General features: G+C 34.6%; 6 protein-coding genes across 7 annotated transcripts; 2 read left to right on the forward strand and 4 right to left on the reverse strand.

The window, feature by feature from the left end:
- Window positions 1-502: 502 nt before the first annotated feature.
- Window positions 503-2,014, reverse strand: LOC101219073 (hypothetical protein). Its single transcript, XM_004138771.3, has one exon. It carries the CDS (start codon window positions 1,936-1,938, stop codon window positions 790-792), a length of 1,149 nt encoding a protein of 382 aa, XP_004138819.1. The 5' UTR covers window positions 1,939-2,014; the 3' UTR covers window positions 503-789.
- Window positions 2,015-3,215: 1,201 nt separating this feature from the next.
- Window positions 3,216-8,144, reverse strand: LOC101219471 (RNA pseudouridine synthase 3, mitochondrial). The gene is made up of 10 exons (XM_011651592.2): window positions 7,951-8,144; window positions 7,102-7,424; window positions 6,678-6,743; window positions 6,178-6,336; window positions 5,879-5,926; window positions 5,702-5,782; window positions 4,878-4,994; window positions 4,648-4,749; window positions 4,270-4,428; window positions 3,216-3,689 (listed from the first exon to the last, which is right to left on the reverse strand). The coding sequence occupies exons 2-10, from the start codon at window positions 7,411-7,413 to the stop codon at window positions 3,318-3,320; spliced, it is 1,416 nt and encodes a 471-aa protein (XP_011649894.1). The 5' UTR covers window positions 7,414-7,424; window positions 7,951-8,144; the 3' UTR covers window positions 3,216-3,317.
- A 1,221-nt stretch (window positions 8,145-9,365) lies between these two features.
- Window positions 9,366-12,377, forward strand: LOC101218842 (pentatricopeptide repeat-containing protein At1g79490, mitochondrial). The gene has a single exon (XM_004138770.3). It carries the CDS (start codon window positions 9,748-9,750, stop codon window positions 12,217-12,219), a length of 2,472 nt encoding a protein of 823 aa, XP_004138818.1. The 5' UTR covers window positions 9,366-9,747; the 3' UTR covers window positions 12,220-12,377.
- Window positions 12,378-12,697: 320 nt separating this feature from the next.
- On the reverse strand, window positions 12,698-14,190 carry LOC101218604. The gene is made up of 2 exons (XM_004138769.3): window positions 13,699-14,190; window positions 12,698-13,599 (listed from the first exon to the last, which is right to left on the reverse strand). The coding sequence occupies exons 1-2, from the start codon at window positions 14,019-14,021 to the stop codon at window positions 13,113-13,115; spliced, it is 810 nt and encodes a 269-aa protein (XP_004138817.3). The 5' UTR covers window positions 14,022-14,190; the 3' UTR covers window positions 12,698-13,112.
- A 1,072-nt stretch (window positions 14,191-15,262) lies between these two features.
- Window positions 15,263-18,876, reverse strand: LOC101219234 (5'-3' exonuclease). Of its 2 annotated transcripts, XM_011651594.2 has the most exons (6): window positions 18,446-18,876; window positions 17,002-17,169; window positions 16,567-16,801; window positions 16,166-16,388; window positions 15,912-16,067; window positions 15,263-15,700 (listed from the first exon to the last, which is right to left on the reverse strand). In XM_011651594.2, the coding sequence occupies exons 1-5, from the start codon at window positions 18,821-18,823 to the stop codon at window positions 15,938-15,940; spliced, it is 1,134 nt and encodes a 377-aa protein (XP_011649896.1). In that variant the 5' UTR covers window positions 18,824-18,876; the 3' UTR covers window positions 15,263-15,700; window positions 15,912-15,937. The 2 variants fall into 2 exon arrangements, with proteins under 2 accessions (XP_011649896.1, XP_004138652.1); XM_004138604.3 differs by lacking the exon at window positions 15,263-15,700 and having other exon boundaries at window positions 15,725-16,067.
- A 1,096-nt stretch (window positions 18,877-19,972) lies between these two features.
- Window positions 19,973-25,890, forward strand: LOC101218991 (probable magnesium transporter NIPA4). Its single transcript, XM_004138603.3, has 9 exons — window positions 19,973-20,601; window positions 20,743-20,799; window positions 21,438-21,528; window positions 21,612-21,772; window positions 21,899-22,026; window positions 22,109-22,246; window positions 22,849-22,941; window positions 25,322-25,427; window positions 25,511-25,890. Exons 1-9 carry the CDS (start codon window positions 20,421-20,423, stop codon window positions 25,606-25,608), a joined length of 1,053 nt encoding a protein of 350 aa, XP_004138651.2. The 5' UTR covers window positions 19,973-20,420; the 3' UTR covers window positions 25,609-25,890.
- The last annotated feature ends 1,463 nt before the right edge of the window (window positions 25,891-27,353 follow it).

The raw sequence follows: 27,353 nt of genomic DNA on the forward strand, positions 1-27,353 counted from the left end.
ACTCACATTGTTTCATTACATTTTATATTTACGGGAGATGCATTATTATTTTTTTCCTTTTTGCCTCTTTTAGTAATTAGTTCAAATCTAAATCATCAGATAATTTTATTAAAAAACTATATATTCTCATTGAATACAGTTTTAAAAAATCTTTAACTATTTATTTCGGTTTTCACGTTAAATACAAATTTGAAAAAAAATTCTCTACCAATCAAATAATGTTTTTCTAAACCTATATAAACAATATTCACATTGAAGATCACTTTTTAAATCATAGAAAAAACTATATAAAGTCAAATGAGTGTACAATTGAAAAAAAAAATGGCTAAGAAGTTTTACTTTATGTAAAAAATCTCATTTAAATCATTATGCAGAAAAAAGGTCAAGAATACATACAATCTTCAAAAAGGTATTGGAAGAGAGAAAAACAGAAAGAAAAAGAAAGCAAAGAAACGAAGAGATACAAACTACTTCAAAACAACACTAAGAGCACACACCCCGCGAACAAAAGGCAACAACCGTTCTCTCTAAATGGTAAATGGAAGATGAACTCCACAATCATCAATGAGAATACCAATCAATCTTTAAAATTAAGCATCAGAATTAGTTACTTCTCTTGGCGCAGTCTCATGCAAGTTGGTACATTCCTAAGAGATCAAAATACAAAGTTCTAAGATGTGAGAAATTTCACAACCATTGCACACAAACCTACGAGTTTACCTCATAATATGAAGTGCAGAGTTAGTAGCAGAATAGACAAATTGCTTGAAGTGAAGCAGAAAGTTTTCGTTATATCGCAATCTTCTTCTTCTCCTGGTACATCTCTAATAGATGGGGATCTTCTGAAAGATACTGCATAACAAACTTCTCCAAGAACTCGTGCTCGGAAATTTTCAATGCCATGCCAAGACTCTTCCTCTTGATTAAACCTTTTGATATGAGGTGCTGAAGGATAGACGACCTAGGCATCACCCTCTTTTCAAAACTAAGAATGAGCACAATTGGGTATCTGTAAATTTCTTCCCGTGTCCAGTCCCATTTGTTCATAAAGAAATCCAATGCCCTTTTTAAACCCTCCTCGGACCTATTCATGAAACAAGGTTGCTTGAGAAACATAGATTGAAACTGCTCATCTGACCACCCATAACTTCTAAAAATATGCAGTTTCGATAACCATCTGTCCTTGCTCATCGATGAAACTATACACAGCCCATTAATAAACATCAAACTCGAAGGATTGAACCCCCTTTCCTTCGTCTTCTCGACAATGTCAGTAAACCATTTCACATCCCTGGACAGTGCAACTGGGCGCTTCCAAAACAGTTTAGCAATGCTCGAATCGGGCACCCCATTAGCTCTCAATACTTCGATATTAGGAGCCATAAATTCAGAAAACGTGTGCAAAACACGAGTCCTATGTGTAGTACAAAATAACGAAACAATACAATCAGTAGACCCAAAGAAATTTATTAGAAAATCAAAACATGGAACAATCTTCTTGTCCAGGCTCCTTCGAAGAATATGTGGCTCCCTACAGATTAAGTCGACGAGAAAGTTACCAGATATGCCGTTTTTGGAGAGAAACTCGAACTTGGGCTTGAGTGTTTTGTCCGGATCAGCAAGAAGGAGTCTGGGTTGTCTGCAAAAGATGTTGGCGGTCTGGGAGGGCGTGAATCCATAGGCGTTAAAGAGAGCAAGAACAGAGTCGGGATCCGAGGATGGTTTGAGATGGATTTTCTTGGCAGCGGCGAGAGCTGAATCCTTGGAGAGGCCGATGGTGTGGATTAGGTAATCGAGTGTCCGATGGTTGGTTGATTGAGGGGATTGAGAGAGAGAAGAAAGGAAATTGAGGCCAATAGTGGTTTTGTTGTGTGCGAAATTCCGGAGGTCTTGAGCATAGAGACGTAGTAGAGAAGGTTTGCGGAGAAAATTGGCCATTGGAAAGTGAAAGAAGAGGTTTGCGAGGGTGATGGCCTGGTATGCACTGCCCACTGCTACTTTTGACAATTGTGTTAGCCTTAAAAGGTTAAACTATATATATAATCATAAACTTTTGAAATGGTTAGTTTTAGATGGAATAGTTTACATAACTATTGAAAAGTTTAAAAAATGTTCTTGAATTATAGGTAAAAAAATTATTCTTATCATTGGTGTAATGCTAAATTTATTTGAAATTGATAAATGTTGACTGTAACTTGACTTAGAGAATCATTTTTCAATAAATAAAAATGCATAATAGTAAGGAGAATGAAGTATGTATATATTTCCTTCTTCTAACATAAGTTGAAACAACTACAATAAGATAATTCAAGTGTCTCTTAAGATAAACCGAATGACAAACTCTAATTGAAGTACTAGGTGTCCTCAAGTCAAAATAAATAAATAAAAAGTAACCCTACCTTTCATACAAAATGCATACCTCAACGGGAATAACATAAAAGCAACTACCAATGAAGAAAGTATAGTGTAGAATCAGCATTTTCATATATCATCTTCTTTTCAAAACATTGACATTTTTTATACTGAAGCCATAAAACAAATATCATAAAACCTAACGATTTCAAATAAATTTATCACGATACTAACGATGAATGACATTTTTTGTTTAGAGTTGTTTTTCCAGGAAGATATTAACAATTTTAGTTCTTATACAAAATGATAGTTTTTTTTTTCTTTATATTCGATGGTATGTTTAAAACTTTTCAATAGTTCAGAGTATTTTTTAAATAAAATTTTAATAATTTTTATCCAAAACTAACTTTAAAGATATTTTCAAACAAAAACTTTTAAAGATTTAAGAGCATTTTTACAAGGTTGAGTAATATTTTCTATAATTTAGCCAAACTTGAAAATACAAAGTTTTTTTTTAAAAGTTAAACATCACTAAAACCTGAATCTTTAGTTCCCAATTATTTAGTTATATTACCTTCAATTTAAGACCTTTGATGTGCATTAAAAATCAAATGTTCGTGGACTTATTTGATAGGGTTTTAATACCTATGAATTACAGATGCCTTTCATGGGTTCTAATGGCTTGAAATTACATGTGCATGTGTTTGAGATCTAGGAATTAGATGTCTATGTTTGAAGTTCAGAAATGAGGAGGATTTAGAAATCTGAATTTCTGAGATCCTTCTAAGGGTAAGGGTCTGTTCAGGAATTTTTTAATTTAATTTGTTTATATATATATATATATATACATATTATTTTGTGAATTATACCTCATAAATTTATCGGGTTATCATATATAAAAAATAGAACTTTAAGAGACATTATTTTTAACACCAAAAATATAACTTACAAAACTCAAAAGATAATCATACTAAATAGGAAGACATCAAATTCCAACTAATTCTCATATGGGATGGCATTCTTGCTACAAAACGTAAGAGATCGGAGTCGAAGCTAGATACCGGCCGATTCGGCCCTTTACCATAAAAAACATTAAGGAACTTAGCAATATTGGGAAGAACAAGCTCTCTGCAATGAAGATGTAATAAAGGCACCTTGGATAAAACACTCCCTTTCTGCACATCCAACCCTTCTGGTCTTCGCAACTTGTACGGCCTCCCACTGATCGGCTCAACGTCGACTCGGGGCATTTGTTTCCACCTCCGATGAACAAACCAACCGTATTTGTAGTCACCAACAATAGGTGTGCCCAGAGCTTCAGCACAATGGATCCGTAGCTGAAAGATGGTAATATGTACAAAATGAAGTTACTATAGAGTAGGAAGGAGCATTTGTCTCCATAAAGAATCAGAACAGATGAATGCAGATTAACACTTTCCTTGATGGATTACAGGTTTGGTACTAAAGATCATACAGTTACGATCTTGTAAAAAATTGTATATTTTATTCCTAAGTTTTGAGTATAGTTTCAGTTCCTTTTTGAATTTTTCATTTTAGGGTTAACTCATTACTTTTGGTTCTTGATGATAATGTATGTTTATCAGATTAATTATGAATAAATTAATTTTCACTAATTATGAATCCCTATTAGTTTCCCATACTAAAATTGGAACTTAAGAACTAGATGAAAACTACCCTTCAAATTCAAGGGTAGAAAAATTACCTTTTGAAATCCAAAGATGAAATGAAAATTGGACTCAAAGCTCAAGGATAAAAGTGCAACATTCTAAAATATGGGAACCAAATGAAAACTAAACTCGAAACCATGAACCAAACTGGATATTTTTCCCTAAGAATTTTATGCATAAATTTGAACAAGCTTGTGCATAGGGGGAAGAAAGCGAGCGCTTGAAGTACCTGGTGCTTTCGACTAGTACGAGGGCAAAGTTCAATCCATGAACAACCATTTATTGTGGGACCAAGCACACGATATTCAGTGATTGCCTCCTGAGAAGCTTCTATGGATGCTTTGTTTGCCAAGACAACCCTCTCAGTCTTCCCATCATCAAGAAGCACCTACAATCAATTATAGCATAATTAAAGCGACATGAACTGATCCTCGAAAAACTTGTTTGACCCATATTCTCAAGATCTAAAGGCAGAGTTCCAATAACTACACATAAACCAACTGCCAACCATTGCACCTCGAACATGATTGTATAATAATTATCAATCTATCCTGAAAAGAGTGAGAATTATGAATATTGACCCCAAAGAGAGAGATAGTGAGAGAACCTTTGACAGAGGCGCAGAGATTACGCCTTCTCTTTCCCTGGGACAACCAATTACTAATGCCCAATACTTTTGATATGTTGCATTACATGCCTCCTCCCAAGCCTAAGATCGTTGTCAAGCATTTTGTAAAGTCTAAACAATTAGAAATACTAGAACATTTCTTGGCCATAGTTACTAGATGATTGACAAATGACATCTTGAAGATAAATGCATTCTTTTTAATTAAGCACCTTACACGTAAATTTCGCATTTCTTATATTGCTAAATAGCCATTGCAGGTGGTCTACACTTTCCTTTGTTCTCCCCATCAAGAGAATCCCACTGCTCTCTCTATCCAAACGGTGAACCTAAATGTGCATCCATAAGAATAGATACAGGAAGAGCATTGAGTATAGAACAAAGCAACCAAAGATGCCACATGATGAAAAATAAGAAATATAGTAGCTTATACATTCTTATTTTGAAGAAATAAACACCATTTCTTGAAATGAAGGAAACATAGCTTATACATTCTTATTTTGAAGAAATAAACACCATTTCTTGAAATGAAGGAAACATAATTTTTATATGACTTCTTACAGTTGGGATTAGTTGGGGTTAAGTTATCAATGAAAACCAAAACTTTGGATTGTAGAAAAATAAGAAAAACCCACTACAAATACAACGGAGTTTTATCCCTACAAATTTATCTCAAGTCTAGGAGACAAATGCCTTGAAATTGATATGACTAGCTTGTTTTCTTACAACTTCTTTATCATGGTTTACATCTTTCCTAACTAAAAACTTTGATTTTAGGTCAAATTCCAAAAACAAAACAAATTTTTTAAAACTACATTTTTTTAGTTCTCAAACGACACCTTGGTTTTTTAAAAACAATCCTACGAGGTATAGAAACCATTAGGGAGAAGTAGTGTTTTTAAGCTCAATTTTCAAAAACTAAAAGCCAAAAATTAAAGATCAAATGGCTAACAAATAGTGTCCTTGCTGTTTTCATTCACAACACAGTTTTTTAATAACATCTACACAGTTTCTCAAACGCAAACAAGAAGCCTACCAACTTGGGTCCATCATCGTAATCATAAGATAATGCTGCATCCGCCAATGCATCCATACTGTTATGAACTGGGAGAGTCCCCTGACAATACCATAATTGTTTCAAAATGTCTGAGCACAGACTTCCAACCCCACCTGCCCACCCACCACCAGAAATAAACGAGAATAAGAGGAAAACCTTGACTGGTAGTTTCGGTGGTTTATTTAACACGATAATAGCGGAATCCTGAAATTTTCAAAATTAAGAAACAAATGAAATCACGTTTAGCACACAACAAAAATCATATGCCATGGTAAAATGAAGCAATATAGAGAAGGAAATTAATTAACCATCAATCTCAACTCAGGTAACTGATATTACACAAGAAAATGAGTATATGTTATATAGCAACAGCTTGTATATCAATGGATAAAACAGCAAAGAGGAGATTGATGCAAACAGCAAAGAGGAGAATGCAAGTTAAACTCAGTACTTGCCTTGTACTTGACAAGCCTTTGCAAGTACTTGATTTCATCAGCGTTTGGGTATAGAGTGCCACTTGGTATAGTGTCAAATCTCCTAGCAACCTTCATCTCTGCAACTGACACGGGTAAATGGATCCGGGCCCCAGTTTCCATAATCTCACCACTCCTGATCTGAAATTGCTCTAATAAAAAGTTAAATGTCTTACAACCAACAAAGAATGACTTCAATAAGTAGATGAAACCAGATTTTTTAAAATATCCATGAGCTTCTGGGCTAGTTTACGTGCACATTGGCTAATCTCATGGAACAACCCGTTCAATCCTACAAAATTTGGGGTGTCAAGGAAACTCGTAGGAAATTATTTTGTAGATAGGTGGCCACCATGGATTGAACAAAATGAAACCAGATATTATGTACACGTAAGCAATAGATCAGAAGCTTCTAAAAAATGTCGTCATTGAAATGGTAAATGAATCATAAGAGAGTAGGCTATCTACTCAAGAAACAGTACCTTTCTCATAGGTTTCAAATTTCCTTTTTCATCCAAGCCACCCAATTGTGGGCATTCCACCTGGACCTGGAAAAAGGAAGATAAATTTAAGTTGATCAGATAACCATCAATCCTTTTCCTCTTTCTTGATTTGGGGTTGTGGGTTCATAAGTAACTTTGACGTTATGGAATATCCTTAAACATGTCACGCCCCGCCCCGCACGCGTCTTTACCTTGCCGTGCGACACGAAACGTGACTTGAGCAATCCTGACACCTCTAATGCGAAATGTGAAATGCCAGAATGCTCGCTTAGGTCCTTTAACACTACTAAACAATAAAGAACACAACCATAACACAGTGGAAAACAACACAACTTCACTTTTCACAACTTAATAACATGCTAATACTTGAAAAGCTAATAGAGGAGTAGATGTTCGTACTTACAAGACCTTTTCTGAAATGGGACTGAATTTGAGAATCTTGAATTTCATCAAAGTAATACTTGACCCATCTTATGGCAGTGACATGAGTTGACTCCCCAGAGACACCAACCTGATTCTTCCCGGGCAAAGGGTAACCAGGAAATGGGGGCAGTGATAGGAGCTGCCGGGCCTTTGGGCCTTCTTTAGGACTACCCAACTGTGCTATGTTGTTGGAAACTCTAATGATAGGCTTAGCATAAGCAGGTGGTGGTGGAGAAATTCTAGAGTAGCATCTGGTTGCAAGTAAAAGATGCCGCCGCATGCTCCGCTGCATAATCTTGTAAGCTTTCAAGCAAAACAGCGCATAACGGTTACAGACCGCAACGATAAGTAAGATTTTCTTTATTGTTCTTAATACAAAGTAGAAATGCACACCTCCCTATGCAATTGCCTACAAGGCAAGCGAATAGGTTCACAGGCAAATTAATAATATATGGTTTTGATCGGGAAGAAAATTGCTCAAAATGTCTTTCAATTGTTTGTAGCTTCATCGCTTTCCCGTGTACAAGTATGTTAGTTTCAACTGTCCAATTAAGTGTCCCTTATTTTCAACATCAGAGATTTTCATTCATTCAGTCTCTACTCATTGCAAAAATGAAATACTCTAATTAGCCCGATTCACAGAATTGCTTCTTTTTTTTAGCTAAATTTCTATCTTGTAAAGCACGATAAGATTATGCAAAATGGACAAATAAGTCATTAAAGGCAAAAGAGAAAAACAAACAAATCCTAAACCATTGTTTCATCAGAAAAGTTCTAATTTTTGCTTCTCAACAAAGAAGAAATGTATAGATGGATATTGGAACAATACCAGAAACAAGAAGGGAGTAAAAAATCAGTAAATAAGCGCCAGAGGGAAACTACGGCGGAACGAACGGAAGAAGAAGGCGGCAACGACGGCGAATGAAAGGGGAGAGAGGAGCCGGTAACGCTTGTAGCTGCTGAAACAGAGAAGGAGACGGAGTGAAGAAGAATAAGAAATGGCGTCGACCACAACCGCTAATTGTATCAAATTAAAAATAATTAGGGACGTTTTAGTGGGTAATTATTATACGAGGAGTAGTTAAAAAAGGGTTTAGAGAAGTTTGCAAAAATAGCCCTCAAAAAATATGACAACAGAGTCCCTGTCATATTTTTAACATTATAAAAATAATAAATTTAAAAGCATATCATCGTAATTATTTGTTTTTTTTTAATTATTGGTGAACCAAACCGTAAATTTTTTACCTACATAATTCACTCAAAAAGGCAAATATCTTAACGCAAGATTTTGTTGAGAGTTGTTCCCATATTTTATCCCACAACTTGTAGTTAAAAGAAAACTTTTAAACTATCATTTAAATATTCAATATTAAAAGGAATATGTATACGTATAATAAATAAATATATCGATAACTTATAGTCTATATTAAACACATTATGTTCAAGATGACGATAATAGATACAACTGTTAGTTCACGATTTAAAATTGTTAAAGCACCAAACGGTATGTAAATTTTTTTTCCTTTTCTAGTTTGACAAACAATAAAAAAATTGATATATTTTATGGCTAAATTACAAAAAAAAGTCCTTAAACTTTTGACTTTGTGTCAAAAATTTCACTAAACTTTTAAATGTAAAAATTATTCATAAACTTTCATAATATTTCAAAAATACCTTTATTATCATTTTGGAATGAAAACGCTTATTTTGTATAAAAAGCATCGTTTAGCTTTCAAAAATTATTTAAGAATACCCTTAAATTTTAAGGAAATGTAAAAATATTATTATAGGTTAATACTTAGATAGAAATTGTTAACACTTTCTTGCATGAATACTAAACTTTCAACAATTTTATTTATACCTACAGTTAAAATAACGATAATTCTCTTGGTGATTGGGAAGAGTTGGGTTGGGTCGAACAAAGAAAACTCACATTTAATTCATGAATAATTAAAATTAAAAAGTTTATTATCTCGTTATTTGTATCAACTCATTGTTTATTAAAACAATCACATCTCTTATTTTATTCGTGTCAACTCCCTGAATAACTCCCTATAATTACTACAAACTCAACTTTTTGTATTTTAAAAATAATATTTTTCGAACCAATCTTAAAGTAAAATTTCATAAACCTCCAAATGTTCTATTTTCTTAAAAAAAAGTAAATTATGATAGTTTAAAAAAAGAAAATAAAAATATTAGAACAAAACCTAAAATCGTAAATGGGAAATAAAAAGAAGGGAACGACATGTATAAAGGCAAAAGAAGTGGACAAGTACACTCTTGCTATTCGAAGGTAGGAGAGAACCTTTGCCCAGCCGATTCAGTGTAGACTTTAAGCTTCAGGTTATCAATCATTCTCCCATTTCTTCCACTTGCCAATAAGAATCAGAAAGATTTTTCCTATAAGGTCTGGGCATTTATTTTCTAATCAACCCCCACTCGTTTCGTTTGAGAATACAATCTCAAACTCTGCTGCCCACCACCTGTTTGTAAAAATGTCTGCAACCGAACCGGCTGTTCTTCACGACAACCATATGGGTACCTGAACAAATTTCTCTCCCATTTTCCTTTTTTTATTCAGTTTGACAATCTAGTGAAGGGAACGACTGAACCCAATTTCAGTATGCTTCCTTTTCGTGCTGTACAACTACTTCTCGGGTCCTCAAATCCACTCCACAAACGTCGAATTCTTCTATCGGGTTCCTTCCTCTTCCAGACAAGATGGTTCGATTCATCGTTTCCATGGCGAGAAGCGGATTCTGTTTTAAGACCCAGAAATTCTGAGTTTCTTGAAAACCCACATGTTTTCAATAATCGTAGTTTTACTAGATCTTATTGTTCTGGAAAGGAGAGTGGGAATGGGGGTAGAGAGTGGACTGAGGATATAGAGTATCTAGATGAGTCGGGGAGTGTGATTTTCTCTGGTAAAGGTGTTCGATCGGTTGAACCAGGTGTTGATGATCATGTAATGGTGGGTGGACTCAAAAAGCCCTTTCTGAATGCATCGGCTGTTGCAAAGATAGTTGAGGTTGTAAGGAGGTGGAAATGGGGTCCAGAGTTGGAATCCCAGCTTGAAAAGCTCCAATTTGTTCCAAATATGACGCACATCACTCAAGTATTGAAGATTATTGATGATGCTGAGGCTTCTTTGAGCTTGTTTCGTTGGGCGAAGAGGCAGTCCTGGTATTCGCCAAATGATGAGTGCTATGGTTTGTTGTTTGATGGGTTGAATCAGAGAAGAGATTTTGATGCAATTCAATTGTTGTTTGATGAGGTTGTTCGTGATTTGAGCAGTGATGAGACTGTCTCATTCAGTGCATATAATCGTGTGATTCAGTACTTGGCTAAAGCTGAGAAATTGGAAGTGTCTTTCTGTTGTTTTAAGAAGATTCATGATTCAGGTTTCAAGGTTGATACCCAAACGTACAATTCTCTTATAACCTTGTTCTTAAACAAGGGTCTACCTTACAAGGCTTTCGAGATATATGAGAGCATGGCAGGAGCAGAGTGTTCTTTAGATGCATCTACCTTTGAGCTGATGATACCATGCTTGGCAAAATCAGGTCGTCTTGATGCAGCAATGAAGCTCTTTCAAGAGATGAAAGAGAAAAAATATCGTCCTGCCCAAAATGTTTATTCATCTCTTGTGGATTCTATGGGGAAAGCTGGGAGGCTTGACACGTCGATGAAGATTTACATGGAAATGCAGCTGCTTGAGCTAAGACCATCCGCTTTGATGTTTGTTTCCTTAATTGAATCACATGTTAAGGCTGGGAAATTGGATACTGCTCTCAAGCTTTGGGATGATATGAAAAGGGCAGGTTTTAAGCCTAACTTTGGTTTGTACTCTATGGTTGTCGAGTCACATGCCAAATCAGGGAAACTTGATGTTGCAATGTCTGTCTTCACTGAAATGGAGAAAGCTGGATTTCTTCCCATCCCATCGACTTATTGCTGTCTCTTGGAAATGCAGGCAGCGTCAGGGCACGTAGATGCTGCCATGAAACTCTACAACTCTATGACTAATGCAGGTTTGAGGCTCGGGCTAAATACATACACTTCTCTATTGACACTCCTGGCTAATAAGAAACTTATCGATATTGCTGCAAAAGTTTTACTTGAAATGAAGGCCATGGGATTCTCTGTCAGTGTGAGCGCTAGCGACGTCTTGATGGTGTATATTAAGGAAGGTTCTGTTGATTCTGCTTTGAGGTGGCTTCAGTTCATGGGTTCATCTGGAATAAGAACTAATAGCTTTATTATCAGGCAATTGTTTGAGTCATGCATGAAGAAAGGGATGTACGAGTCAGCTATGCCTCTCTTAGAAACTTATGTAAACTCTGCTGCAAAAGTTGATCTTATACTCTACACATCCATCTTGGCCCATCTTGTAAGGTGTCAAGAAGAGCAAAAGGAGAGATATTTGATGTCCATCCTCAGTACTACAAAACACAAGGCACATTCTTTTTTGTGTGGACTTTTCACTGGAACAGAACAAAGAAAACAACCGGTTTTATCTTTTGTGAGGGAGTTTTTTCAGAGCATTGACTATGAGCTGGAAGAGAGCAGTGCGAAATACTTTGTTAATGTTCTCCTCAATTATCTCATTCTCATGGGACAAATAAATCGAGCTCGATGCATCTGGAAAGTTGCTTACGAGAATAAACTCTTTCCAAAAGCCATCGTCTTTGATCAACACATTGCTTGGTCCCTCGATGTTAGGAACTTGTCAGTTGGTGCTGCTCTAATAGCAGTTGTGCACACTCTCCATCGGTTCAGGAAAAGAATGTTGTATTACGGAATAGTTCCAAGGCGCATAAAATTGGTTACGGGACCTACTCTGAAGCTTGTGATCGCTCAAATGTTGAGCTCTGTGGAATCGCCATTTGAGGTCAGTAAGGTGGTTCTGAGAGCAACAGGAGACTCCGTGATGGAGTGGTTCAAGAAACCAATTGTCCAACAATTCCTTCTGAATGAGATTCCATCAAGATCAGATATTCTCATGCACAAGTTGAATACTCTCTTTCCGAGTTCAGCACCTGAAATTAGATCTCTTTCACCTCCCAAACCCCTAATTTCCCGGAATTCAGCATAATTGTAAACTGCGTTATCAAAATGGATCTGCTTTTCCAGATATGTACAACAATTTTGACCTGTAAGTTTTCTCAAAGTCGTATCCATTTCCATCTCTGCTAAACAATTATTGACTTGCCTCAAATAACAAATGAAAACTAACCTTACACTTGCTTGAAAGTCTACTTATTGCATTTTATGTAGTGTAGCCTTAATTTGATGGTCATGTCTATCATACTTTCTATTTCTCCACTTAACTCCAATATTCCATCGCGTGAAAAAAAATGAAAAACGCAATAGATATGACCATGAACTTTTTGCAGCGGAAGTGATATCCCCAACATAATACTATATGAGATGTGGTAAGTAAGTGTACTTCGACCTAATCAAAATGTTAGTTTTCATTCATTTTGAAGGACATGTGGGGAATGAATCATATGTAAAAAAAGAATATATTTTTTATCTCATCCCCATTACTTTTAGCTCATGATACATAAGAATGGCAATAAAAAGAACTATACAATTTCAATAATATCATCTGTATACATAGCTATATAACACATCAAAATAAACAAGAACCTGTCACCACCCACCTCACTTACCTATATATAAAGAACTGACAGTTATTCACTACAATGTTATCATTTTCTTCACAAGATTGTGGACAGAACAAACACAGAACAATAAGACAATTCTGGATACTGCCACTTCTATTTCCATTGTGTTTCCTCCTCCTTCTCCCCCACCGTGGCTGCCAAATCCTTGAGTCTGTTCATAAGAGTGTCTACAACGTTTTCCTTTTATTATACTCTATTACTTGCTATCAAAATATGATAATTGTGAGAATACAAAACAAAAAAAAAAGGCTACGTAGTAGAAAATCTATATTCAAGAAGGCAGAATTGTAAAAATATACTATGAACATGTAAGAAATCCATCTTGTGTAATCAAATACCCTTCTCCTCCTACACTTCTCCTCACAGATTGATAAAGCTCAACCCATGAAGAACAATGCAAATCCTCTGTTCCCCACAAGAAAGTTGGATTAGGGCTTGCAGGACAAGCAGAAACCAAATCCAAGACTGATGCAGCTGGCTTCAATTGCTGAGGGAAATTAAATGCTAAATTATCAACTTTGTGTTCATAAATTTTCCCATTTCGATCCACTTTATACCTAGAAGTTCCTTGAAATTCACCCCTAGCTTCCCATGGAACCCTAGGAACACCCTTCAAGTTCCACCGAATCAATATAACGTTTTCAGAAGGTTGCCAAATCCTGTAAACCTCAATTCCAATCTCACGGAAAAGAATTTTGCCATGAAATCTCAGAGCCCAGAAGATCAATTTGTACCTCTCAATACCAGTAAACGTGTTGAGAGGATCAGTAAAAGTTATATCGTCCCTGGAAAATCCCCACCAGAACAACATAAGTAGGAGACGAGAGAAAGAAATGAATAAGAAAAACAGAAATACGTACGTTAAAAGAAAGAAAGAAAAGTACCTGTAAATGTCGTAATTGAGGTCTCTGGTGAAAATTAGAGGAAGGTCTTCACGAAGAGTTCTAACAGCGAGGCCGAGATTGACATAGAAGTCATCTCTAGGCTTATCGGAACGGGAATCGGGAGAACCAGGGGGAGAAGCGAGTTGAGAGCCTTGAAGCTGAGGAGAATGAACACTGGTAAGCGAAAGAGAAGGAGAAGAAGAAGAAGAAGAAGAAGAAGAAGAAGAAGAAGAAGAAGAAGAGGGTTTAAAGAGAAGAGAATTGTCTTTGGATTTGGAGTGAAGGGAGAGTGAAGGGAAGAGATGAGGAAGAAGAAGAGCCATGGGAGTGAGGTTTGGTGGAGAAGAAAGGGTTCAGTAGTTGTTAAGGAAATCCATGGCGGATTGAATTGGAATCACAAAGAAAGAAAGAAAGAAAGAAAGAAAGAAAGAGAAAGGGATTATTATTAAGAGGGTTGTGTGGTTTTAAGCGTGCCCATCTCACGCTCCTCAAATACTTTTACATATACAAACAGCACACAACAATTTAATTCTTTTTTAGTATATATTATTTCAAATTTTGCTTTGAATTTTTCTCTTTGTTAAAAAATTATTTTAAATCACAAAATTTCAAATAATTGTATCCATTTAAATTTCTAACTTTCTTAGTATTTGAATTGATACATGTTTAATGCATTTACAAATTAATTCAAAGAGATGATTAACCTGGAAAAATTCTCCATTTGACTTAAGAGATGTTAAGTGTAAAGTAATATTTTAAATTGTAAATATGATATAGTCTATATCAGAAGAATGAATCTAAATTTTTGTAACAACAACAATTGTTTTTTATTATATTACATTTGAAATTTTATTCAAATTATTTGGATAAAAACGATAAAAAGAAAATACAATAAATTATTTCAAAAGCTACTTAGATAATTTTCACAAAAATGACTTTCAAAATTCAAACATTTATTTGTTGTGCGAAAGACCCTTACACAAAATGAACAAAAAGTAGATAGGTTTTATGAGTTCTTATGGCAGAGTACAATTTCTATTTTGGGTTCTTTTTTTTTTTTTTTCTCTCTACTCGAATTGTTAATTATTAAGTTGCATCATTTTCATTGGTTCCTATTGGATAGATTTCATCTCTTTTAATTGGTCCAACTCGATTTTAGTCCAACTCTCTAATCAATCACGTTTGTTTCAATTGCCTTAATTGCTATTACCAATTGCTCCATTCTATTTTTAAAATCACATTAAGTGCCTATTTCTCCTCACCTAATTTTGTACTTACTTACCTTCTCTAAATTAAAAATTAAAAGATAATAATAATAATAATACTAATACTAAGCTTATTAATAAATAGTGGAATATAAATATTTGGCCGAAAAGAATCAAAGAGTAACTCAAATACTGAGTATGCATTTGTAAACTATAAAAAGAAAGAAAATTTATTGCATTTTCAAATTCAAAAGAGTATGTTTTGACTTTGATTTTTTATTTATAAAGGTATTGTAATAAATGTTGGGGTTAGAATTTGAACCTGAAACCTCTTATCTGCAGAAACATACATGTGTCAGTTGAGCTAAGCTTTGACGTGTTTTGACTTTGATTGAAAGGGAAAGATCCAAGAATGTGGATAAGTGAGATGATATGGTTTTCTTTTTAATAAGTGGCAAAAATCAACAAACAGCTTTTGCTATTTGGGTCTGTCTGTTTCTAATAGGATATTCCCCAAGAATCTGAATAAAATTCAGAACATTCTGCCTTTCCTACTACTTTTAGTTTTACCACAACTATTGTTTTGTTTACCCAAATCAAGACAAGCAGCACACATCTCAATTCTTGTTCCTTCCTTCCACGTCTGTTTCTTTCCCTTTTCTGAGTAACTACAATGCAATCACTGAAACAATTTTTCTTGTTTTTGTCTAAACTCAGCTGGAATTGGAAGGAGGTAAAGTAGAGGCGAAATCAGATTAGAATATTTTTTAACCCACCTGATGATGTTAGTTACCTGTCTGAACAAATGAATGACAGAGACATTTGTTTAGAGTAAAAACAGTGTACTAATAGATCCCTAAGATACTGTCTATAGATTAGTTCATTCCACAACATATGAGAAGAAAATAAATAATACATTTTTTTTTTATCTCAGCAACTAATAGTATGGAGGTGTGTATTTTCCAATCATAAAATCATAATCTAACAAAGGCTAAGCTAGTTTTATACCTGTATGTGTTCACCCATAGTGGGATTTAGACCTGTTTAGATGGTTGAACGAGCAAGTTTCTGTCATTGTTTTCTACAAACTTAGATAAAATGGTCGAATCGTTTCGTCTGTCTCTTTCAACTAACCACTCATCTTGAAATTGAACATCAACATCTCTGTACAACAATTCGACCAAAAGCCATAAAAACCCAGTCAAGAAATCAGCTAGAATTTAAGGACATGCGTAAGGTGAAATTGAAAGGAAAGGAAGAACCTCCTTAAGGCTAGAACTTTATAGTTCGTTCGCAGGTATTCGGCATACTTTGTAAGTGCATCTTGTGCGTAAGGTTTGCCCACAGTTCTGATTGCAGCAGCACTGAGTAGATTCTCCAAGGAACCATGTTTCTTCAAGAGCTTCAATGCTGTTTTTCGACCAAATCCTGGAGCAACATGTTGGATTCCTGGAACGCCATCTACCTCATCACCCATAATGCATCCTATGCAACAAATCACGATACCATACTTCAACATTTATTATTAGTTTTATTTTTTGTCAACACATGCATATATTCAAAAGGGCTTGATCGTTTTTTAGATTTTAAAAGAATGGTATGTGTGTCTGAACTTTTCTTTATAAATGGTTCCTACATTCTATGTTTGTAGCAGAGTACTTACTAAGACTCAAGTCAGAGCACGGGTCACAGTTGTACTGAGCTAGGTAGTGCCTTAAGGTGTAAAAGGACCATCTGTTGAGCTCCGGCAAAGGCATCACAAGTTGGATATCCTCTGAAATCAACTGCTTGAAATCTTTATCAGGAGAGGCTACTACCACCCGAACCCCTCTTTGCAAAACTTGTTCCACAAGTGTAGCAATAACATCATCTGCTTCGTGACCCTCAACCCTTACAACCTGCAAGATGTAGTTTCTTGGCATGAAAAAGAAGACCCCTGACGTGTCCTTTAAGAAATTAATACTCAGACAGCAACAAATTTGTCCTAAATAATAGAGAGGTCAGCTTGCTGCAATTAACAGCAGCTAGTCCACACCACAATTAATAAGTTCAACCAAATATGTCACAAATTATTTAGACTTAGACAAAAATCACATACTGGAACATTACAGCTTCTTAGAGCATCTCTTATCACTTGGTATGACGTTCTAAAATTTCCCTTTGTAAATCTTTTTGAAGATGGTGGTCTCGTGAATTTGATCCGATGTGCTTTATATGAGGGTAACAACAGCCTGCGATGCTCACTACCTCCTTCCCCATCAAAAACCTGCAGAACCAAAACAAATTTGAAGAGTTAGAGAAATAATGCTACTACTGATTCTGATAACATTTTCTTTATTAAGAGAAATTTAGTCAAAGAAAACAAGCCTCACTCGAAGTAAAATATCTAGCTATCCGACAATGCAAATAAGAAAATGACGAAATCTGAGTTACGAGGCTATAGGGACAGCGTAACAAGAGTCAGGAGAAATTTGATGCACAAAGAAAAATTGAAAAGCAATCATATGGCAGCATTACATGGTTGTGTACATCCATCTTCCAAGTGATGAACTTGACTTACTCCAACAAAAGACCACAAAATAATGCAAGACTCAATATACTTGCACGTACACTTAAGGAGAAATGAAAATGTCTCCTCAAAACTTTTGACGATGAGTTCCTAACATTTAACCAATGCACTAAACATTGGTCCCAAAATTCTATTAAAGAAAATGAGATCCAAAATTTTACCCAACTTTCAGTACTAGAAACACTATTCAGCTGGAGGGCAGGCAGGGAGTCATATTTTATTCTCGGTTAAAAGTTGATCTTGTAATTCCCACACCACAAACAGTTGATTGAAGAAGCAAATAGAACACACGGGCACTCAACATTCCAAATTTGGAAATGATCTAGAAACATAAAATAGAAAACACCATTTGAACAAAGAACAACCTTCAAGTCACTGAGAAAATCAACCTACAAATTGTGGACAAAATTCGAGACCTTATGTCATGCAATGTCCTCTAACATGTCTTCTCGACAACAGTACAACCATACATAAACAAAGTGAAAAGGTCCATGTTAAAAAATAAAAAGAAACATGCTCGTGTTTTCATCATCAAGAGATTATGCAGATGTCCGTCACTTCTGAAAGCATTTAGTCTCGGCTGAACTGTTGTTTCCCCAAATGACTATCGATTGGATACGAGAGTTTTTCGGGAGACGGGAGCTCAAAAGCAGGGCTAAAACTCGTAACTCTTAGGAGAGCTTATCTGTAGCACCTTTGTGTCCCATTTGGCTATAGAGGAGCCATAGAATTTTCATTGATGGTTAATGGTTAAATACGTTAAATCAGTTGCCACGATAATTCATAGAATATCAAACCTAGCCATCATTATGGATTGAACACAGACATTGGAACCGAAATCCACAAGAATGTATAAAAATTAAGCGCCAACTCAGTAGCGTGTGTATACAGATATATACAGCATACAAAATTAAACATACTAATCGCTCGCCATTACTGATAATAAATGCAATACAGAGACGATGGTACTCACAGCAATAACAGGATCACTGTGGCTAACTTCCTCGAAGAAGATGGAAACCCAGCGACCAAAATTGCGCAAACTAGGTTTGCTACCTTGGTAGCATAAAGGATTTACATCCAGGAAAAAAACCCTTCCCGTCCTTGAATTATCAGCTTCAATTCTTGGCTGAAACTTCCCGTCATCCGTTTGAGTAAAAGCCGCAGAAGTAAGACGAGAAGATGGTGCAAAGGCAGTTAGATTCAGCGGCTTTGTTCTCCATGTATTGGGTTTGAGTTTGGATGTTAGTGGGAATTCGGGTTTCAGAGTTCTTGAGGGTAAGAAAGTAGGCGATGAAGAGTTCAAAAATGGCGGAAAATTAACGCCAATGTTGGCGCTCGCCTCGGCCATTTTAGTACGGCTCTCTATCAAGAAAAATGACGCGGAAAAAAACGAAATTTCTGAAGGAAACTATATGAGATAGATAAACTTATGAATTATTATTATTATTATTTATTACACTTTTACTTATCCAACTTTTCATTCTAATTATTTTGTTTTTTTCTTTTATCTTTTTTACACAATTTAGTCCATTTTTATAAAAATTTCTTACAACAATGTATATATTTGGTTTTTCCAAGCTAATTTTTTCCATTTTCAAATTTTTAAATTTTGATGTAGTTTTTTTAAACAAGTAATAAAAGCCATCTAATAAATAAATAAAGTTTGAGGGAGAAAGATTATCATTAGGTTTAGTTTTAAAAAACAAAATCATTACTAAACACAGACTTAAACTTTAAAATTTCAATTAGGTGTATCTACTCATAAGTTGATGATATGACCTATATTAAGTGACTAATCAATTAGATCCAATTAGATTAAGTTTATAATTTGATATGGTTAAGAAAATCATATATATTTCAAGTCTTTTAAATTATGTTCATGAAGGTAAATAATGTATTTGCAAGTAATGTAATATGTTAGATGAATAATATCGGCTAGCCTTGTAGTGCTTATTACGCGACATTGTTTTTATCACAATTCTTTGGAGGTGAATAAAATTACTCATGCTACTATAGCTATAGTTTTTTCTTGGCGTTGCTCTTATGTTTAGAAATATGTTTTTCGTACTTATGTTTTGAGAGTATAGTTTCAATTGGTTTGTTCATATGAAAAAAAACTATAAAGTCAAAAGTTCGAATCTGTCATCTTAATGATTCTTCGAATTAAAAAAAAAAAGTTAAAAGACTCTAAAACTAGTCGATATTATTATTTGTACTTCTAAATAGTTGGGTTTAGTTTTTCTTTCAATAAATTTAGTTGTTAATTTTTTTTATATAAAAAATGTCTATATTAACATTTCTTTTATAACTTTGGAAAATAGTGTATGTTTTATAGACTTAGATAAATGAAAAAATTGTTTAAAGTATTTACAAAAATATAATAAAATTTGAGATTGAGAAGGGTAAAATGGTATTTTAACAAAATATATATTAAAAAAAATATATGTGTGTATATAATTTAATATATTTGGTAACGAAATTTGGCTCCAAAGGCGTTTGTATGAGCAAACCCATAACAGAGTTGATCACTTCCATCTCATCCTTTTTGTAACCATAACCCAACGCAATGCAATACAACGCACCATCGAAATTCCTCAATCCTCAATCTTCAATCCATTCCTTTTCTCCACGCTTCATGATCATCTCTCTCCATCAATAATCAATAATCCATAATCTCCTTGATCTTCGTCGTCACTGAACAATCCAAATTTCTCTTTCTTCATCATCCTTTCCCCGCGATCGACCCTTCCCTCTGTTTTCCCCTCATTTTCCCTTGTCTTTTTTTTTCTCCCTCTCTCTCTCTTCGATGATACCTCTTTCAACCGCCTTCATTCTGATTAGCATGGTCAATATGATGGGGTTACATTGAGTTTGCATGGATCGTATGGAATGGATGCTTTTCGATTTATGAGTTCTTATTTTCAACTGCTCCTTCAATTTCAGCCATGGCGGTTAGTGGGCCGGCTTCCAGTTCGGAGAGGCTCTGGAGTGACCCTCGCAAAGGCATGTCCAGTGATAACATCAAGGGTTTGGTCTTGGCTTTGTCTTCTAGTTTTTTCATTGGTGCCAGCTTTATTGTCAAGAAGAAAGGCCTTAAAATAGCCGGGGCTTCTGGTGTTAGGGCAGGTGATGATGAATGCACTTTTTTATTATCCCTTCTCTTTTCAAACTTTTCGACTCAGATGAACGTGTGATTTTTGGATCCATTTTGGTTGCCTTTCCTTACTGATCTTAATCTTCGTCTTAATCTTAATCTTTACCTGGCAGGCGCTGGCGGTTATTCTTACTTGTATGAACCATTATGGTGGGTCGGCATGATAACTAGTAAGGTTTCTTCCAATCTACGTGGTTGCTGCTGTGTTTTATTTAAAGGCTTCGTTGAGAAGAAATGATTTTGAGAATTATTGTAAGCCCCCCAATTAAGAAGAAGTAACCATTGAAGTTATTCTATCTATTGCGCATTTCGAAACTAGTAGATGATGAATGGTACCTGAAGTATTTCTGTTGTTCCTCGGTGGCTAATACATTGATAAGCGGATGCATTTAGGTTCTTGCTTTTGATATCAGTGTCTTGGGAATATATTATCCACGTGTTTGCGTGTCTTTAGACTAAGATAATCTCTCTAAGTTCGTTCCATTTTGTGGGTAGTAATCATTGGCTTCTGATGCTTTTTCATTCATTCTTCTGTTCCAAGTTTGACAACGCCCTCTTCTCCCAGTTTCCTTGCTTCTTCAGTTATTTCTATATTTGTCCCTCAATTTCTTCGTAGGTGGATTCTTATTTGCAAGTAAGAGAATACTAGAGAGAATTATTTGTTGCATTATGATCTCCGTTTCCTTTTGCATTTCTTTCTTAAGTATTTAGCTGAGATGTTCTTACTTTACTAAAACCTTGAGTATTAAATATTTCATCAGAAAGATTTGTATTCTAATGGATGTATTTTTCACGTGGCACTTGCCAGTGGTTGTAGGAGAAATTGCTAATTTTGCAGCTTATGCATTTGCACCAGCTATTCTTGTAACTCCCCTTGGTGCACTCAGTATAATTATCAGGCAAGATGACAAAACTGTCATAGTTTTTAACACATTTTGGCATTCACCGTGTTTTGACCATTTTTGTGGCATTTTTTGTGCAGTGCTGCTCTTGCTCATATTATATTAAGGGAGCGATTAAACATTTTTGGTATTCTTGGTTGTGTGTTATGTGTTGTGGGTTCGACAACAATTGTTCTGCATGCACCTCAAGAGCGTGAGATAGTATCTGTCAAGGAAGTGTGGGATCTTGCGACAGAACCAGGTATACACTAAAGGACATTCTGTTTCCATTACCACATTTAAGTTTTTCTTTAACTTTTGTGTGAGTATCAGTATCAATATACTGACGGTTTCTCTCCTTAATGTAACATGTGCATGTTTTCTGTAGCTTTCCTTCTGTATGCTGCTTTCATGATAGCCACAACTCTCATACTCATAATACACTTTGTGCCTCGTTATGGGCAGACATATGTAATGGTCTACATAGGGGTTTGTTCTATTGTGGGGTCACTTTCGGTATGTAAGTTTTTCATCTGTTTTTTTCTTCCTTTTAGTTTTTACACCAACCTATTTAAAGTTTCTGAAGTCGCATTGACAGGTTATGAGTGTTAAAGCACTTGGCATTGCCCTGAAGTTAACATTTTTGGGAATGAATCAATTAACATATCCTCAAACTTGGGCATTCACAATGATTGTCATTACTTGTGTGATCATTCAAATGAATTATCTAAACAAGGTATCCATCTTTTTTATTTCAAAGCATTGAATTAATTATTTAACCACTTTTGCCTTTTGAGGGATCACCAACTAGTGTTCGACCTTAATCTTTTGGTAATTGGCACAATATAGTTGGTTAGCTGTATACATACGTTGGTTATTGGTAGTTCCAGCATGCTGTATGGTTGAAGTTGGCACATTCTTGGCAAAATCCTTTTGCTATTTCAAAATGAACTTCTGAATCTTTTGTTATGATCAATTGTCAGGTTGTGGTAAATAGTCACAAGTATTAAGCGATATCATGTTCTAAAATTCCAAACTTCCTGCATTGAAGCAGTTGAAAGTTTCATTAGGTTTCTAGTCAGATATGCTTGATAAATGAATTACAAATTAATAAAGTTGAGCAATGTGCCATGCAAACTTCTAAATATACAACTTCAATTATCAGAAAAACTATGACATGATCATAATTTTTCTTATCGGACACGTGAACTGAGAATACAAACTATCAGGCTATAACCTGGAAGTGATGAAAATATCTTCTTAGTTTCAATGACCATTCTGATTACGTTTTTAAAAAAGAATTTGAGATTTTCTGATGGTATTTTATTATTATTGTAGGCTCTTGATACTTTCAACACTGCTGTAGTATCCCCTACATACTATGTGATGTTTACAACATTGACCATCTTGGCTAGCATAATTATGTTTAAGGTAAAGACATTTAACTCTTATTTTCCCTTGGCTTCACATTATTGATTTCTCCCGACTGATGAATATGAGGCAATGAACACATTAAGTTTAAGATTTTCACTTGTGAGTTTGACAAATATTCCTCTTATTTTATGTTTGTATTTCTATTTGTGGGTTGTAAATTTTTAGGGAAATCGATGTTGCTTTCGATGAGCAGCTTTCTGTTCATAATTTCCAATATCGATTCTACTGTTGCTGTTGCCTGATTTCATGAATTATGGAGGCTTTTAGTAAGCCAATTGTCCTGTTTGCTTATTATGCAATTATGTTCTTTCGTCTAGAAAAATCATTTTCTTAATCAATAATTTTTTTAGGTTAGTAGTTGTCTTTTAGATTCCGTCTTGTTGTCTTGGACTTTCCATTACTTGTTCTATTTTTTTACTCATTTTTTCTCAAATGAAAGCTAGACTGCTCTTCCCATAGAAAGGGAAAAAATTGGTCAAAAGAATGCACAAGCAAGGTAATTGCTTGCAGTTGGTCTTTGAGAACATTATGTATCAAGATTGGATGAATTAAGTTTAAGACCATTAACTCATGTGGATATGTTCGATCTAAAATAAATCCAATAGTATATAATCCTGTGAAAAGCTTTTCATATGCCTAGTATGTTTTATCATTTCTATCAACAATTTGAACTCAGGGGTCAATTGAGATAGGAGGGAGAGCCTCTTTCCTTGAATCTTAATAGAATAACTAAAAGTCAGTCTCAACCGAAGCACAAGATCAATGTACCCAATAGTGGTTAAGGGAAATGATAAAAATTTGAAGCAACCTTCTCAGGGAGGCGTAGTGGCAATAACTTCTGTCAATTATATTTTGTTTAGGAATACCTGATTCTCACCTTAAAAGTGGTTTCCTTACTTCTCATTTCAGTCAAATGTTTCATCTTATGTAATAACTTACGCGTGTAAAAGCATCCCAATTTAAATAAAAATCCTTAAAAGAACACCAGTGGCTCGGGAAGAGAACATTAAGTAGAGACCTTCAATCCAGCTGACACGAAACAATCTAGCCAAAGAAGTTTGCAAGAAAAGATAATTAAATTCCTTTCAAAGCAAGACATCACAAAACTCCCAATACTGCTAAAATCCACTGAACAAACCCTCCAGAAAAACCTCTTACTAAAGTCTTAATTTAAAGTGAGATCCACACTTCTCCAAACTATAGAAATGCTGAGCCAGCCAAAGGGAGTAGTGAGTTGGAGAATGGAAATATTTGTATGAAAACCTGGCTGTAGCATAGCAACAACCATATGCAATACCCAAGTTTTATCAAACACAAAGCAATTCAAATAGTTTCCAAGACAACGATCACATTCGACTGTGCATCACATTGTGGATGGGAAAAGGTACTTCTCTTGAGCTTCGTCTGTTGTACTTGAAAGAACTCAAGGCAGGAAGTACCAATCCAATATCAGACAGAACTTACCTGCAGTCAATCCTCACTTTAACACAATGTTGCCTAGACACTCCAACGGTTCTCTAGCAAAAAACACCCCATGAAGTTGGCAGACAATTCATGCTTCTAAAGAATAGTGAATATGACATTTGGATGCCTAATGTGGTCATTCCAATTCCAAGCGTAAAACAAGAATGCCTTTAAAGCACCAACATTTGAATACTTTGTTCATCATTGATGAGAAAGTAGCCGTGGGGTGTTCATGAGGCTGAACATTGAACAACATTCGGTTAACATATATGATATCTATCATGTGTGCTTTTCTAACAACTTGTCCCCTGTGTAGTCCCTACTCTTTAGCATGAATTTGGTGAAGACCTAATTTTAGGGGTCTAGCTCGGATGATATGGTTACTCCATGTAACTCGTCTTTAACTAGGACTAGAAACTTGACTATCAGACTGACCATTTCCTTATCAAGAGCATATCATTTTTCCTTCTAACAAATAATACATGGATGAAAAAGGCGCTTACATTTGCACATGATACTATATGATAGCATTAAGGAGAAACAATGAAAGATTCACATTTCTTCCATTGGTATCCGTAGTCTGCAACTGTTCATATCAGTGATCAATTGATAGAACTCACCACGAACACTCATGAATTTCTAATTGTTGTGTGCTCTTATTCATACAAAGTTCCAAACTGTGCTCTCTCTTTTCATTCTCATTACTTCATTACTCTTTCCTTGTTGCCTTTTCCTGTTTTAATCATGTGTGTACAATGTACTTGGGGGTCTATCATTTGGTCGTTATTGCACTTTGAACAGTGGTGAGCTATATCTATTTCCTTTTTAATATGCCCATTCTTAACTTTCGGGACTCATCGGGAATAATTTTCATTGTTGATGCTGATTAACCTATTCCTTAACTTCTTATCAGGATTGGGATCGACAGGGTGCAATCCAGATTTTCACCCAAATGTGTGGTTTTGTGACAATTCTCGCCGGTACTTTTCTTCTTCACAGAACGAAGGATATGGTTGAGGGTGGGTCATCACTTCCTCCTTCCATTGTTTCAATCCATATAAGTTACAAAATATCTCATAATTGAAGTTTTGTTTCATTGTAGCTTCATCAACACCATCTTTTTCAATGCGACCTTCTAAACACACGGAAGATGGTTGTGAACTCGAAGCCATCCCACTTCAGCGTCAAGCATCATTATGATCATAAGATTAGACATTAGTCGTTAGATCTGCGAATTCACTTTTATCATCATGTTACATTTTCGTGCATAAAATTTTAGGAGAAGCTACGACTGCCATTGGCTTTGTGATTGAACATTGTTGGATAAACTGGAAGAGGATACAAGCATGGTTGTGGAAGGATGGTAATCTCTTTTCTTTCTTGAAACTCCCTTTTTTAATGTTGGTTTGTTAGGAACCTCGGTGTTCTATATACTATATATATATATATATATATCTATCCATCTATATATTATATCATTCATTCATTGTCACCAAGAAGTATACTCTTAAGGAATCCTTGGCTTATAGATTGGCTTTGTAGAGCAAGCTAGAAGGACAATTTTACATACTTGATTAAACTTCACTCATGGACTCCCTTTTTCTTCACTTCTTTCTTCATTTAATAGAAATTCATTGTAGCATTGCCCATTGGAAATGTACTTAGTTACCACTTGAATCTATAAATATCATCCTTGCATTTATTTAAGAATGACCCTACAAAACAATTATTAAAGGTTTCAATCAACAATGCTTTTGTTTGGGTTGAAATTCATTCTTAGTCCTTAAACTTTGGTGGAAGTAATAATTTAGTTCAAATATTATTGTTTGTAACAATTTAGTCCATGTCCTTTCAATTTTGTAATAATTTAGTCTCTATACTTTAACTTTTGTACGATTTAATCTCTATAATAGAAATTGAGGTAAGATGTATTGAGATTTTTTTGTATAAATAAACCGATAAACTAATTTAGAAACTCAACAATTTTATAAGTACAAAAATAATGAAATAATGAAAATTAGCATCTAATTTTGATTCTTTTTCTTACATCAAGGGTTAAGTTATCTTTCCAGGGCTAATAAAAGTACAAAAATTAAATGGTTTAAATGGTTATATATGTTATGGTTTATGGACTAAATTGTTATAAAGTTGAAAGTATGAATTATTTTAAAGATTTTAAAGTTGAAATGATTAAATGGTTAGGAAGAATATATAAGGATGGGTTAATTGTTTGGAAATTTACCATCCAAAAGCATTGGCAGTGACAAATGGTATGCACCACAAGATGAGTGCTAAGTTTGAGGTTTTGAAAATGAAGGCATTTGGTAACTTTCTCTTTTTCCCATTTTGTGAAGTTAAACAAAAGTAAAGAAAACATTCCAAAGAGAGAACTTTAGTAGTGGGTGGGGAGTGAAATAGCATCAACCCCTACAAATTAATCTTAATACATTCATCTCCATAGTTAAATTATAATTATAATTATGTACAAACAATTAGTACCAACAATCTATTTCCCCACTCTATAAGTTTTCACTTAATACATCCAAATAAACACCTTTTTTTGGAACTACTTTTTCTAATCTAATTTAAATAACCCAAAATTATTTTTTTTCTAATTACAAACACCAAATTTAATTTTAAAAAACAAACTATCATTTACCATTTTAAAAGTTGATGGTTCAATCCAACAAACTCAAAATACTAATAAATTGATTCAACTAAATATATATGTTTGTATGTGTATATATTTTTTAGAAAAGTTTAAAAATATAATTTAGCTTAAATTATATATAAAAAAAAACTTTTAAACTTTATAGTTTAGGTAAGAAATACTTACTTTTAAAAAACTTGAAGAATACACTTATCCTTAAAGGTATGCTTTAAAAATATTTTTAAACTATTGAAAATTCTTTAAAATATTCTTTAAATTTTACACCAATTTTCTC

Source organism: Cucumis sativus, chromosome 2 (assembly GCF_000004075.3).
Source record: "Cucumis sativus cultivar 9930 chromosome 2, Cucumber_9930_V3, whole genome shotgun sequence".
NCBI lineage: Eukaryota > Viridiplantae > Streptophyta > Magnoliopsida > Cucurbitales > Cucurbitaceae > Cucumis > Cucumis sativus.

Coding starts and splice junctions, on each gene's coding strand:
- LOC101218842 (XM_004138770.3), top strand. CDS start 9,748: ATGCTTCCTTTTCGTGCTGTACAACTACTTCTCGGGTCCTCAAATCCA.
- LOC101219471 (XM_011651592.2), bottom strand. CDS start 7,413: ATGCAGCGGAGCATGCGGCGGCATCTTTTACTTGCAACCAGATGCTAC. Junction 6,337..6,677: donor ATTTGAAACCTATGAGAAAG/GTACTGTTTCTT, acceptor GAGCAATTTCAG/ATCAGGAGTGGTGAGATTAT. Junction 4,750..4,877: donor ATGCGAAATTTACGTGTAAG/GTGCTTAATTAA, acceptor CAACGATCTTAG/GCTTGGGAGGAGGCATGTAA.
- LOC101218604 (XM_004138769.3), bottom strand. CDS start 14,021: ATGGCTCTTCTTCTTCCTCATCTCTTCCCTTCACTCTCCCTTCACTCC. Junction 13,600..13,698: donor CTCAATTACGACATTTACAG/GTACTTTTCTTT, acceptor GGGATTTTCCAG/GGACGATATAACTTTTACTG.
- LOC101218991 (XM_004138603.3), top strand. CDS start 20,421: ATGGCGGTTAGTGGGCCGGCTTCCAGTTCGGAGAGGCTCTGGAGTGAC. Junction 20,800..21,437: donor GTGGGTCGGCATGATAACTA/GTAAGGTTTCTT, acceptor GGCACTTGCCAG/TGGTTGTAGGAGAAATTGCT. Junction 22,027..22,108: donor CTATTGTGGGGTCACTTTCG/GTATGTAAGTTT, acceptor TCGCATTGACAG/GTTATGAGTGTTAAAGCACT.
- LOC101219234 (XM_011651594.2), bottom strand. CDS start 18,823: ATGGCCGAGGCGAGCGCCAACATTGGCGTTAATTTTCCGCCATTTTTG. Junction 16,802..17,001: donor TAAGAAGCTGTAATGTTCCA/GTATGTGATTTT, acceptor TACATCTTGCAG/GTTGTAAGGGTTGAGGGTCA. Junction 16,068..16,165: donor AAAGTTCTAGCCTTAAGGAG/GTTCTTCCTTTC, acceptor ATTGTTGTACAG/AGATGTTGATGTTCAATTTC.
- LOC101219073 (XM_004138771.3), bottom strand. CDS start 1,938: ATGGCCAATTTTCTCCGCAAACCTTCTCTACTACGTCTCTATGCTCAA.